A 14,846-nucleotide genomic window follows, 5' to 3' on the forward strand; every position below is an offset into this window, starting at 1 on the left:
AATCAAAAGCATACAACTTTTCAACAACTTGATAGTAGTAGATAGTAATAGTACAAAATATACCAATCTAGAATACATATAGATGATGTTGCACAAAATCGTGTGTTATCACTCCTATACTACCTTGTAGAGACAAATTACATAATTTTGAATAGCAAGTGATCAATCATATATCACAATATGAATGCTGAGGGAGTTAATGTTACGTGGGAAGTCCAAATAAGTCCAAAAAATTAAGCACTAACATTGATTGCTTAGATTTCATCAGCTTCATTCCTAAGATGTGCTTCGGGGCAACCCAGTTAACTGGTACAACGAAATCTCTTCCCATATCATGAACAATAATGTTTTCAATGCCTGATTCTGATTGAAATTCTAGACAAAAAATGCGTCGAAGTCATATAGCATAAGATGAACTACCAAGACTGGATTCATTTCTTTGAAAACATTTCAGCGGCCTAACCTGCAACATCAGTGCGAGAAATGGTAGAAGTGATTAGTTTTTTGTTGGTATGGAGAGAAATGTATCTGAAAGGAATAACTATGAGTTGAATTCGGACTTAAGAGAAAACAGATAAGTAAACAGTTGTAGTGCAAGAAAGTGGAGCAAGGCCAAGGCTCAAACGATAGATCTGGTATGAAGATACAAACACTTGATAATATAGCTGAAATTGCAAGGTAAATTTCATAAATACAAACATAGAGGAAACGGAGACAAATATAATTATTTCCACAACTAGAGAAAACTTCATAATATACCCTAGCATATAACAAAATGATTGATATTTGATAGCAATAAGATTTATACTTTTGCATAGTTGAACGCAAGTGCTTCTTTTGACTTCAGCAATCATGATTCTAATGAAATAATCCAATTTCTGTATAAAAGAAAGGCATGCGTTATTCCTTCTTATTCAGAAGGAAATCATGCCTATCTTAGGTCAAAAAAGTCCTATAGCTCCTCCCCCGCGCCCCCCCCCCCCCCCCCCCCCTTAAAGAAGATTCAGCCCCAACCTGATGAGATGAGATAAAGAATCAGGAAAGAGAAGACACCTTTATCCAACGTTTCCTCCTACCGAGATGATTGAATATATGATCAAGTCTCGGAATTATCTCTCTAAAAGTTGGTCTTTTTCTTGGATCTTCATTCCAGCACTCTTCAATTAACCTGATTGCAGAACACCAATAATCGTAAATAGACAGACAAACTAAGACACATGAAAAACAAATGATTAAATATGAGCAAAAGAATTGAGCAATTATCCTGGAAAAAGTTTTCAATCATAGGTATAGGCAAATGTTTGTTGTCATTATTATTAGGATTAGTATATCACTATATCAGCACTAGCATCCAATAAATTTGAGCTCAGTTCTACAGTTTTTGGGTTGAATTAAATTTCAGTATTATGTGAGTTGTTTCGGATTTTGAGAAGAAATTGAATTGAAGACCGTAAATGTTCCTCACAAAATTATGGACGTAGAGAAAATATTTCCTATCCAAGCTACTAGAAGTCTAAAATGGCTCCACACATTTACATTTCTGATGGCTGATGCCTTTAAGCATCTAAATGTGCTAGTGGGTCGATTTTGAAGCATTGGAATTAAAAAGAGCAGTAGGCCGACACTTGGACACACTGAATATCCCATGCTTAAGATAACATGAGCGTAACAGGTTTCAATTGAAAAATAGATGATAAACCAAGACTCCGAGAGTCTATAATGAATTAATGATAGGTTCACAAATCACAGTGCTAAATTGAAGAACCTAACTGAATCCAAACACTATTAAGCTCGGATTTTGTAGGAGCGAAAGTGAATAATCTCAGCTAATCAGAGTGAAAAATTAGATAGGAAAATTAATTTTAAACCAAAGACATGCTTGCACGTTGTATGATTAAGCACTTGTATTAATAAAGGTTAAGAGCACTATGACGATTTTGGGGGGTGGTTGGAAGCCACTAGAATTCCAGGAGGGGAAATGATATGAAGAAAACGGGATTGCAAGAAAGTGTCTATAAAACAGAAACATAAAAAGGATTTCAAGAATGACTATAGTAGATAAACTCTTCATTCTGACCCTACCTAAAGGATTAAGGCTTCAGCTTCTTATTGTTGTAGAGTGGTTATAAAAGCTCAAATTAAAACATAATCAAGAAAACATTTGATTGGATAGAGAGCTAGAGAAATTTAAGACAACAGAAATATACTTACTCTTTCAATCCATGTGCATATGGTTTTCCTGCAGCTCTAAAAGGAGGACGCTCATTTGCACAATACGCCTTTTGTGCATCTTTTTCGTCCATTGAGGCAAAAGGTGGGCAGCCTTCAATCATCTGATGAATCACACATGAGCAACAATAACAACAACAATGTTTGATCCTTAATCCCAACAGAAAAGTACAGCTTTTAAAAGGTTTTGAACCACACATCAACACCATCAATTAATTTATAGCGAGTGCTGAACTTAAATGGCAGGACTAATTAAATCTAACCAGCTCAATAGCATTGACAAAAATTGACTATAAGAGTAACATATCCAACAGTGAACATGCACAAGAGCGTGGAAGGCTAATCTAAGTGCATAAATTCGACTTTAGGACCTTGATCAATTGAAATCTGAAGAATATACAAGTCAGGTTCAGGTTCATTACCCCAATCAAAAAGAAAAAGAAAAGGCAATACAAGAGGGCAAAGCTGGCAAACACATCTTTGGTAATCTTAGAAGCCCTTATAAGCACTCTAATCTAATTTGTGCGTATCATGTTCAGGCGCATTTGGATTCAGCTCAAATACATGAATATGGTAGCTTTCTCAAACAACTTCTTGCAAATAAAAGCACTAAAGGGCTATCAAGGATAATATAGTAATCAAATGTTTTTCACATGAAACCTGACAGCAAATATAAGGGTAAACTCAATAAGCTATGAGATAAGAGCACCAAGTCTAGATTAGTCAAGAGATGTTATCATACACACACTCATAAATGAACAAAGAAAAATAAAAATCAATATTTACCTCCTGAAGAATTAAAGCAAATGAAAATACATCAACTTTGGTGTCATAGTTTTCATTTCTGAATAGCTCTGGTGCCATATAACGACCTATTCAAGGAACAGGTGAAACAGATACAACGCTGATTAATTACTTATCAAGTGGACTGAGAATGAATAATGAAAATAAACAAATCCTGAAATTCAAAGTTCTATTACCATTTTTCAAGATAAAGAAAAGGTGACGGTTAGTTTAACGGAGTACTATTTTTTATTTTTTATTTATTTATTATTTATTTATTTTTTGCTCGTACTAACTCAACAAGAAGTAATACTTACATGAAGTTTCTCCATCAGGTACAGGGCGGTCTTCTTCAACGCCTTTGGAAACTTTCAAAAGCTTGCTTACTCCAAAATCGGCAACTTTAAGGTGTCCAGAATCATCACACAATATGTTGCTGTCATCTTATTGATAGCCAAAGTAAGGAAGTTCGGATATTTTCATATAAATAAAGATGCATAAGAGCAGATGTGCAAACACCACTCCAGTATGATAACAAATTATAACAACAGTTAAGATGGATAAAAACTCACGAAGGTTCAAGGTCACAATGAATAATTGGAAGTGGTTTAATCTCATGCAGATAACTCATTCCCCTACACGACAAGGACAATTAACAATCAGTCCTCTTTGACCCAGCTGCATCATCATCAGATATAAAAGGCATCATCAAGATCGCAGTAGCAAGTAAGTTCTACGGCAGATACAGTTTGCATGGAAAATAGTCCTAACCATATGACCATTAGTGCAGAGAATATAAAAAAGACATGCACATACTACTTTATAGCCAGTGCCACAAAATATTTCTCTCTAACCATTATTATATTTCAACTGATTAATGATAAACTATAATCCTAAAGGAAACATATAGCAATGTTCATCACTAAGACAGTAATTGGGATGCATGAAAAGAAAATTAGGAATTAGGAATGCCATTCAATAGGACATCAAGACACTTTGAAAATAATAGAGCTACTACCATGTTTTCAGCTGAATGAAGAGTCATAGATTTTCTAAAAATATCAGAAAATAGATGCTGCAGTTATAAGAAGTCCAATGTAGATTTCTTGCGCAATTGTATACATGAACACAAGTAAAGTTCGCATCTTTGAAGATTAAATGATATTGTCTTCAAGTATGTATCCGAATTACAATTAATTATTATGCAAACATGGATAGTTGCGATATGATCAATCAATGACTTAAACATGCAGCCAATTAGTCATATAATATTAATACTTCTTAAACTATCTAATTTTAGTACATAAATATAGATCATTTTAAAACAAATAAATACAACGTACATGAAATCAAAGAATGGTATAAACTATACCCTCACCGGCATACAATATTTGACACCCAATTAAAAAATAGATAAGTGAATCAACATTGATCTTTCGCTCTTACATAAAACACAACAGGCTTCTACCCTGAAATCTATGATATATTAACAGAGAAGCAGACCTTGCAATGTCAAGCGCATATCTCACTGCTGTTTTGGGTCTTAATGGTCCTCTGTTTTGCAAGAACTCACAAAAATCTCCCTGTAGTGTGCAAAACATATTAGCGAGTAAATGTTTTAGTAAAGGGCTGAAATGCTAAAAAAAAAAGGTTATTAAAGGGCTGATGCAAAAAATAAAAAAACAGGCAACAATGCCATGGCCTTAATCCCAAATTCCCAACATATGGGTTCAACTACTTGAAACAAAACAAATCAACGCTGAAGTTGTACTTCCAACTTCAAAAAGTAAAAGGTTAAATAACAAAAACAAATCCCAAAGCGAAGTTTTTTTTTTTATTAATCTAAATGATCAACAATTTACTCGGATGCAAGGATATTTTAAGCTGTTAGTCCAAATACTGCCACGCAGCCATTGCGTGTGACGGCATAGCTCATAAGAGCTACCTCTTGTTTCTTGTATTATTGTCCAAACTATGAACTTGCTCATCCACCCTCCAGAAAAGATAGCAGATCCAACATATGCTCAGTATTATGCATGGATAAAAAGTTGAACAGAGAAATAGGTACCCAAGATCCCTACTAGGCTACTTCTACTAGTGCAAAAGAAACCTCAAACAACATACATAACTTCTGGAGTAAGAGGCTCAAAAGGAAGTGAACTTAAGTGAAAAATGCAACACAAAATGTAAGTGGTGAAAATCAGTTACTTTATAAAAATAGAATAAATACTGAAATTAAAAAAAGGGATTGATTCAGTCCTTACTCATACATGACCAACATGCAAAGGCAAGTAGTTTGTAGAATGTAGATAAACTCAAGCAATAAGGTCAACATAAATCTCCTCATGAAAACTATCTGGTAGCTACATCCAAGCATGAGTCACTCAGACACAAACAAAACTTTTGTCATGGAAATTTGAGGTTCAATTTCCATAAAGGTAGAATCATAAAAATCAAGAAATAGAATTCATATGGCCAGCTTTTCAAAATCCTTCATCCCAAACCAAAGTACCACTAGAAATAGGATTCGCTCTACTTCTAAGAAAGCAAATACTCATCAACACCAAAATCACCCAAAATAGACAAGTATAGGAAACAAAAAATAACATGCTTGTGCACAACCAAGATTGTGATATCTACGTCAAGCCCTCATACATCCTAACGAAGCAGGTTTCTTATCACAATGCTTCATGAGCCTCAAACAAGCGTAATTTCCCACAAAGAGAAACTAAAATCTCCAAGCAAACAAGAAGCCAGTATCTCGTGCAATCAGTCTATCATTTAATGATCTCAAAATCATCCCAATAATATCTTCTCAAAAGCTCATTGAAAACCACATAAGTGCACAATAATACCAAACTACTCGTATGGTCACGGTGTCATGCACAGTGTTATAGTAACTGGAGTTAACTGGCTTGCATGATCAAGCCCTTGTACATGACTGGTCATGCAGCGTAAAATTATTCACTCTTTTAGATGCAATCGATACAATCTCTGTACTAATGAGATTAAAAGAAGTGTGTATAAAGAAAACTAATGGGGACAAGGATGCCTAACCCTGGGTAAAAATTCAGTAACAATCATCATTGGTGTGTGCTGAGTAACAGCTCCCAAGAACTGAACCACATTTGGATGTCGAATTCTCTGAAGCAAAGAGAGCTCGTCCCTGAAAGCCCGCCTGCAACACATTAACATGTTCGAAACATCATATAAAATTCGAGCACCAGGGAATGAGAAGAAAATACAATAAATTTATAGCACTCACAATTTATCTTCATTGGTGAATACTTCATCGCCAAGCTTTTTGACAGCAACTTCTATCCCCCTCCATGATGCTCTAAGAAAGGTTCCCTGAAGACCCAACAAAAGAAAGGAAGAAAAGCATGTCAGGAAGTCATTTTATAGTTTATACTCAAATAACAGTGCAGCAGTCAACTTTAGGTCAGATATATTGCTCAAGAAGTCTCAATTCAATTCAGTGAGTGAGAAACTGAGAATGTACATATATCCAACAGAAGCAATAGCTAGAATCCAAAAGAATCAAATCTACAAGCTATCTACAACATTCCTTTACCCCGAAGCAATTAACTGGCTTCCATCTAGGTGCGACCTAGCAAGGGTTTGGGGATAGGATGCATAGTGCAAATATTGGCCGCATCGGCGCATCGCAACTGCATTGTGAAGGCTTTTTAGGTTACCAGTACCACTATAATCCAATAACTGCAAAACCATCCGCAGTGAGTGATGGGATGCATAGTGACATCCGAAATATTGCACTATGATCTAATTACTAATGTATGCAACCATATAGTATAGTTCACTATAATTCAAAATCAAAGAACTATATATCTTTGGCTCCATGAGAACGAACAAAATAATAGTCCAGATTATTGAAATATTAAAGTAATGATTACCTTATTGATGTTACGACTGTTGCTAAAGTCAATTTCCTGGGGATCAATTTCATATTCCGGGACATCATGGGCATTTTTGACATGCATAGGAGCCATCTAGTTTGTAACCCATACACAAAAAAAAAGAAGACAGCTAATCAGCAAAAATGAAATCAAAGCAATAATTTTGTGCCCTATCAAAGCTTAATCACATGACATACAGGAGGTTTTGCACCATGATTCTCCAAAAGCTTCACCACCTCATGGTTCTTGTAAAATATGGCATCTGCAAGTGGCTGGCATTGGCAAGAACAACCATACAATGTCAAGATGAAAAAAATAAATGTGCAAACTTTCCATACAACAAAGTAGACCAAAATGGCAAAGCATAATTGACTCTATTACAGAGTACTTCGCCCTAAAATAATCTTGAATGATCATAAATCAATAAAATACCGCAATGTACAGATTACTTTGCCCAACACAACTACACAACTCTGAGATTTCATAACAAATCTATACAAGAAATATTTAAACGATTACAATTATAGCACAACACCAGAAGGGATAAAAAAAGAAACCTTAGTTTACAAGTTTCTTGTGCATTTTTAGCTGCTTTTGAATAACCTCTGTGTAGGTACTTTAAAAGATAGATTTTTATGTAAATCTACAAAACCACGACAAATTCTTAGAGAAATAAACCCGCACCCCAGGAGAATAGGCATGGATACACATAAGCAATAACAAAAAATAAAATTTCCTTCTTAGTTAGCTCCCTTGCAGACAGAAATTGCTTCATAAAACGTACGTAACCAATATTCTTAGCCTGCAAGTTTTGAGAAACATTGCATCTGGTGCGAAAAAAATGATATGGTCTAAATCATAGATGAATAGCCTAGTGATCAAGTAATTTCTTTCAATTTCTAAGATGCAGTCAACCTCTGAGGAGGATGATAGCTTAACAACCAACTCAATCTTTCAATTTTTATCTGAATTAAACAAAATTAAAATCACCCCAAGTCCTTTCAAGATGATGCCACTTGAGTTTTCCACAAAAAACTTAAGCATAAAATCCTCCACACTAAAAAGAGCATATTGAAATAATCGACTGGCTCTTTTGCTAGAAATAACTCATGAGATATTGAAATTTCTTCCAAGTTATTTGAGTCTGTAACTCGGCCATCAGCACATTTTCCTCAAATCATACTTATATTACACAGAAAGGCACAAATAACCACAAGATTATCAAAAAAAATAATAATAATAAATCAATTATACTTGAAATCTAAACAACTCCTGCATCATAGAAAAACCTTAAAAAAAAAAAATGTGACCTAAACTGTTTTTGTAAGCAGTATAATCCTCTTTCCAGATCTTTTTATCGCAACTTGCTGCTGATATTCAAAATATAATAATAATACTCCTAATAATAATAATAATAATAATAATAATAATTATAATTATAATTATAATTATAATAATAATAATAATAATAATAATAATAATAATAATAATAATAATAATAACACACCAATTCGTTAATTATTTCTTCAAACAAAAAATCATAATCTACAAAAGTCAATGATCAAAAAACCAAAACACAAAATACTCAAAGTAAATGATCAATTCAAAATCAAAACAATATAAATCAGGAAAAAAATATTACCGTACTGCCCCAACGATCTTTAGGATCAACATCAGCATTCATTTGAATCAACAAATCAACAACCTCAACATAACCTTGACAAGAAGCAACATGTAAAGGAGTACGATTATCAATATCTCTAAAATTAACATCTGCATTAGATTCCTCTACAAGTTCTTTAATCCCTTCCAAATCTCCTTCATGTGCAGCAAACATCAATTTCACACTCGCCGGAATCTCAATTTCGTCAAGGTCATCGTTATTCTCCTCCGGTTCTGCTGCACCGTCTGATGATCCATCAGTCAACTCAATCAACGGCGGTGGACGGATCAGATGATTATCTGCATCGCTGGTAGTATAATGATTGTTGACATCATCATCCCCGGCACAGGCGAGTTTGTCGAGAGCAGCGTAGGAGGATTGACGGCCTAAAGGAAACCTTACTGCTCCCGGAGAATCCATTTGCCGGTGATCGGGAAAAATGGCGGAGGAGAGAGAATTTAGTTTCTTATTTATGAGTTTGGGTTGGTGGTATTTTATTATGGTTTGGTATTAAGAGTCGGTGATTTAGGGGAGAGAGAAAAATCGGGTGGGTTGTGGGTTTGGACACGGGCGTTGACGTTTTGAAGAGGACAGAAGATGTAACGATGACGGCGTGAAATGGCGCGTGAATAACGGAGTTTGGTGTACGACAATGAAATGTCGAGGATTTGGGATTGGTGGCTTGGGGTCTCGAGCTTGGTTGGATTTACCAGTTGACTTTTGCTCGAGAATTATATGAATTTGCCAAAAAAAAATGTTTTTTGAATTTTAATATTTTATTTTGAGCAATAATTTTGGATGGCCAAAGATTTTAAATTTGAATTTTGAATGTAGTAAAATAAGTTGGATAAAAGAATTTTTCTATTTTGAACAAAAAAAAAACCAATTTAAATTTAAAAAATGTCATCATCATCGTATCTAATATATTTCGCTTATAAAAACTACGATAGACTTCTAGGAGGGATGAAAGACAATAACTCATACCCATTACGAAGGATGTGGCTAAAAAATCTCTTGGCACGAGACCAACGCCACTTTGAATATGTCTTTGCAAAGTATGGAAGAAGCTAAGGAGGATGTGCGACGCACGTTCAAGTGTATAGTTTGAACATGTGGGACAAGCTCAACTCCTTGAGTTGCCTTTTTTGCATATTTTACTCCGTGTTTTGCTTCATACTTCCACATAAGCCTATGGGGGATCGGGGCATCTCCATAGTATGCTCGAGCGCTTTAGAACAAGTCCAAACCGAAAAAAACAAGCAATAAGAATGCTATCCTATAAAAGGGGTGTATATAAAGTGGAAACAAGGCAAAAAAACATAAAAAAGACCGAGAAAAATTAATAGCATATCAAGGCAAAACAACACTAAAAATGATCACTTACAATTCTGAAGTGATTAATTAGAACTTTAAAGTGATTACTATTTAAAAACAAACCGATAGTATCCTATCTATCTCATGTTAAAACGGTCTCATACAAAAATTACTAACAGAAATATGAAACTTTTCCCATGATATTGCTTAAAATAAAACATATTCCCACTTTGCATTAAATGAGAAAATATTTCCCACAATACCGTCCACGTGGAGAATTTTTTTTTTTATTTTTCAGACCAAACCGCCACTTGAGATGGCGGTTTACCTTAAGCACTAAACCGCCACATGAAGTGGTGGTTTGGTTCAAAGAAAACCGTCATCTCATGTGGCGGTTTGGTCCATGGTAAACCGCCACATGAAGTGGCGGTTTGGTCTGTGCCTTTTTTTTTTCTTTCATTTCCCCTAAATAGTTAACACAACCTGCATTAAACTAATCCAATACAATCTATTCCATATTAATCAATTACGAACCAGCTTGATTTGAAAAAATTAATTATGAAAAGTCATACAAGAAGTTTAAATCATATAAGAATATACAAAGTATGTTAAACTACAATCCCCGGCCCCTCTTCATTTGCGCACCGGTTAATGATGATGGTGTGAACTCGTCAACCTCCGCAATGACATTAAGAGCAGGAGCTCGTCGTTGACTAGCACGTTGATATGTGATGATCCTTTGCGGAGGCGATGGATGTGGAGGAGGAGTGGTGATGGAAGTTGGAGGAACGAATGGCGACATAGTACCGGATGACGATGGCGATCTGGAAGACCGACCTCGAGTAGATGAACGCTAGCGACCTCATGTGGACCGAGAACTGGATCCTCCGGAAGAGCTACCTCTATGGGCTGAACTCCTTGGAGAAGGAGTGTGGAATGTGTCATCTACCTCGCCAATGACCGGTGGAGTCGGTATGAGGTACTCATAACCCGCCTGACTCAATGCATCGGTCAATGACGCGTTGATGGAGCCTAGGGTCTGAGAACATAGCCGATACCCCACATCAACTGGCGATGTAGCGGCCCCTTGAATCGTGTCATTGCATTGTATGAGCACCGATCGGATGCGCTCAGCCTGTATGTTATCATTATGTTGTTAAAAGACTGACATTAAAGTATTACTATATGTTATGAGTGTTGAAAGAAGACGTACCAGTAACATAGATGTCGGATGGTAATGTGATCCTGGCTGCGCAAATGCGGTGTTTGTTAGGCGTAATATGGAGATACACCTGTAGGCTGTACCAACTCATGTACATACCAGTGCTATGACCTGTGAAGTTATCTCCTCGAACCAAACGAGATGCTCGGTCATTCCACGCATCTACATGCGATCTATATCGTAGGACGTAGTTCTTGTCCCCAGTCCTTCGATCGATCGCATGTAGTTGAGGTTGGGTGTCACAGGCATGCGGATTAACCTGCTCCAAACCAAATTGACGCATGACACGATCTGGAAGATGTAGCTCGACAATGTCAAAGCAAATAAGTGGACAACGCGATCTCCAAATCTCGTGGCCCGATGTACATATGTGTGGTAGAGCGTCCATCTTAGCCGTTGTGTAAGGCTGCCATGTCATTTGTAATAGAAATCAATATGCTCAGTAATATATACAATTTATTAATAACTAATACAAATAGTAAATGTTAATAACCTGATCGTCCCGTTGTCGATCAAGTGCGTCTCTGTAGTAGACGAGAGTATGTGGGGAGTGGGATCTCGAAAGATATACGCGAAGCCAGCTGCAAACAAATGAACATTGTTTAACATTTTGATGTATCATAAAAAAGTGCAATTATGAATTTGATTAGTGAGTTGAGTGTTGCTACCTTACTGCTAAAGGATCCATCCCGCGCCGATGCTGTGACCCTAACACCGGTTCAAAATCATCTGCGTCGTCTTCCTGATCATGTTGCCCATCGGGTCGAATCGACCGAATAATGGGCCTCCCTATATGAATGTGCTCCCATGACCATATCTGTAACAACATCAAGCAGCCATCAATGTCCTTGGCACCCCTACGAGATGCTCGACATAAGTTACGATACAGATACGCTAGGGTAGCACTTCCCCAACTGTACTCATCTATGCGCTCCAAGTCTCCCATTAGAGGGAGATAGATCAACTATACCGAGTCACCGCTCTTGTCTGGAAACAAGATGCATCCAAACAGGTACAAGATGTAAGCTCGCGCATGTCTATCAACCGTCACATCATCCGCGTCATCCTCTAGTGCGCTAAAATGCTCTCGGAGCCAAGTCAGCTTCAATGACGATCCAACGATGATCTTCAGTTGTGTGGGGTCTTGAGGGTTTTCAGGCCAAACCCCTAGTAGCTCATAAACTAATGTTGCCCAATTTCCCTCTCCATGGCCTATCACTGCTTGACCTTCGATGGGCAGTCCGATTATAATTGCCACATCTTGCAACGTGATCGTTGCCTCGCCAACTGTGAGGTGGAAGGTATGATTCTCCAGCCTCCACCTCTCCACCAATGCAGTGATAAGAGCTCGATCGAGCTCTAAGCCCCCGCCCAAGAACCTATGAATGTATCTGAAACCAGCTAGTTCGACTACCTCTAATACCCTGTCATCCACCTCCCACTGTAATGTACTCGCCTGATAGTGCTGACGAGTAACCAATTGGGCAGTGGAGCACTCCCACGCAGCTATGCTCCTGTGTGTCGCCTGAAGCGTAAGCACTGATAGATCAACTGGACCCGGCATCGCCATGATCGTTGTTACATACCTAAGTGTTATAAAATTCATATAAATATCATGACTTCCCTCACATTATCCAAATTCGCAACCAATTCAACGTGTTTTTCAACGGGATAATGATCTTTCATGTGATTTCCCCACTAATTTGCTACCAATTTGCAACCAATATCATGACTTCCCCACCCCAATACACTATAACGAGATAATGATCCATATTCTGCAAATACAAACATGTTTTTCATGTGATTTAACATACACTTAATTGTTGATTGTGAGTAAGGGAAGTGTAAATTTGAATACAAGAATTTGTGATACTAAGGTATTAGAACACTTATTAGAAGGTTCATTTCAAATATAAAAGCTAAAAATACCATGAATATATACTAAAACCCATTAAACTAACCCTACAAAGTAATAAACTTTCATTGAAGCATTTCATCAAACACTTTATATGCATACAAACCAAATCCTAAAATTCAACTACAAATGTGTAAAATGTAAGCTTAGATCATGAAAACAAGAGAATGTAACAAACAATCAACGCATTTATAACTTCAATTGAAAACAATAATGAACAAAAAAACAATTTGCATATTGAAAAAAAATTAGGGTTTTACTCATACCTTAAATGAGGATGAAAATGAACTGGTACACAAGAAGATCGGAATGTAGTTGATTAGTTTAGTTGAATGAAAGGAATTGTAAATTTGAAGTAAATGAGAGTGAAGAATTTTTTTTTAAGCTAAAACCGGCAGCAGGCAGCAAGATGCAAAGAGGAATATGAAATGCAGTGAACAACTCGAAGCTGCTGTTTTGTACTGCTACAAAACCGCCACTTCAAGTGGCGGTTTACTCAATATTATTATTTTTTTTTTTAAAAAAAAAAATTAAAAATTCACAAACCGCCATTTCATCTAGCGGTTTACTTCAGATTCCTAAACAAAACCTCCATTTCATGTAGCGGTTATATTAAAAAAATAAAAAATAAAAAATTTCTCACACCTATCCTACGTGAACGGTAATGTGGAAAATAATTTCCTATTTCAAGCAAAGTGGAAATTAATTTATTAATTTGCAATATTCTGGAAAATAGCTCCAGAAATATAGATTAATAATTAAACTAGTTGATGGCGTCACTTTAGTATACTCATTTATTACAATGCTATGATGACCATTTAATATTACTCATTAGTTTACTTTGATTGAGCAATTAGGTTAAGCTTACGTACCAAAAATAGTAAAGTTCAATTTGGCCATATCAAGACTAGGTTAGTTCAAATTGAACTTAAATTGATCAATCCTATGGCAACCTCAAATAGTATTAATTGATCTCGAATACCCAATAAATACTCTTAAATGTTTAATTAAAAGTATTTCATAGCTTCTAATTGGTATTAAATTGATAGAAATAAAATCTCTTCATTATCTACCTCTTTTTCATTATATATTTTCAATATGTTGTAAACATACCCTATATAGAAATAGCTTTTGAGGTCGCAAACATTTCATATATTGTAACCATATCTATATAGCTACAAGAGATAAATCAACACTTTAATAATTGTTAGTAAGTTCGTTTGAAAGTTTATGATAATAAATTAAACTCGTATTAGTATCATTTTAGGACACTCTGTTAGTATTTGGTCATAATTTACTCAAACAAACTCGTATAGAGGCGATTTAAATAATTACGCGATCGTGACTCAGAGTTCTAGACACTAGAACTCAAAAACAATCAAAACAGCCCCGAAAATGGCCAAAACAGAACGCCCAGATTCTGAACTGAAATTTTAATATCCTAAAATACCAAACTTTATACTAGAAATCAAGTAACCCAAATAACCAATACAAATCAACACTAACAAAAACCCAATTACTAATTGAACCCCTATACTCAACTTAAATTCAAGTTGATGTTTAAATTTGAATCAAAAACCCAAATTAAAACCACCAATACTAAACTACTTTAATTTTCTCAAAATTCAACAATTATTATTTATACTTAAGAACTTAAACTACTTTAAAACATTAGATAATGATTTGCTTGTTCTGATGAACTTGTAATATTGAGGAAGGTTGTCAATAAACTTGATATACACAGATGCATTGTTTAGTAGAGGTCCGCACAATAATGTATTGGGTCTTGCGTTCATATTAGTT

At 35.8% G+C, this 14,846-nt stretch overlaps 1 protein-coding gene across 1 annotated transcript; it reads right to left on the reverse strand.

Annotated features, from left to right (window-relative positions):
* On the reverse strand, positions 1-9,280 carry LOC130814906 (integrin-linked protein kinase 1-like). Its single transcript, XM_057681175.1, has 12 exons — positions 8,572-9,280; positions 7,127-7,201; positions 6,927-7,022; positions 6,278-6,363; positions 6,070-6,190; positions 4,516-4,595; positions 3,585-3,647; positions 3,330-3,448; positions 3,016-3,101; positions 2,212-2,333; positions 1,054-1,168; positions 1-463 (listed from the first exon to the last, which is right to left on the reverse strand). Exons 1-12 carry the CDS (start codon positions 9,010-9,012, stop codon positions 398-400), a joined length of 1,470 nt encoding a protein of 489 aa, XP_057537158.1. The 5' UTR covers positions 9,013-9,280; the 3' UTR covers positions 1-397.
* Between the last annotated feature and the right edge of the window lie 5,566 nt (positions 9,281-14,846).

Source organism: Amaranthus tricolor, chromosome 6 (genome assembly GCF_026212465.1).
Source record: "Amaranthus tricolor cultivar Red isolate AtriRed21 chromosome 6, ASM2621246v1, whole genome shotgun sequence".
Taxonomy (NCBI): Eukaryota; Viridiplantae; Streptophyta; class Magnoliopsida; order Caryophyllales; family Amaranthaceae; genus Amaranthus; species Amaranthus tricolor.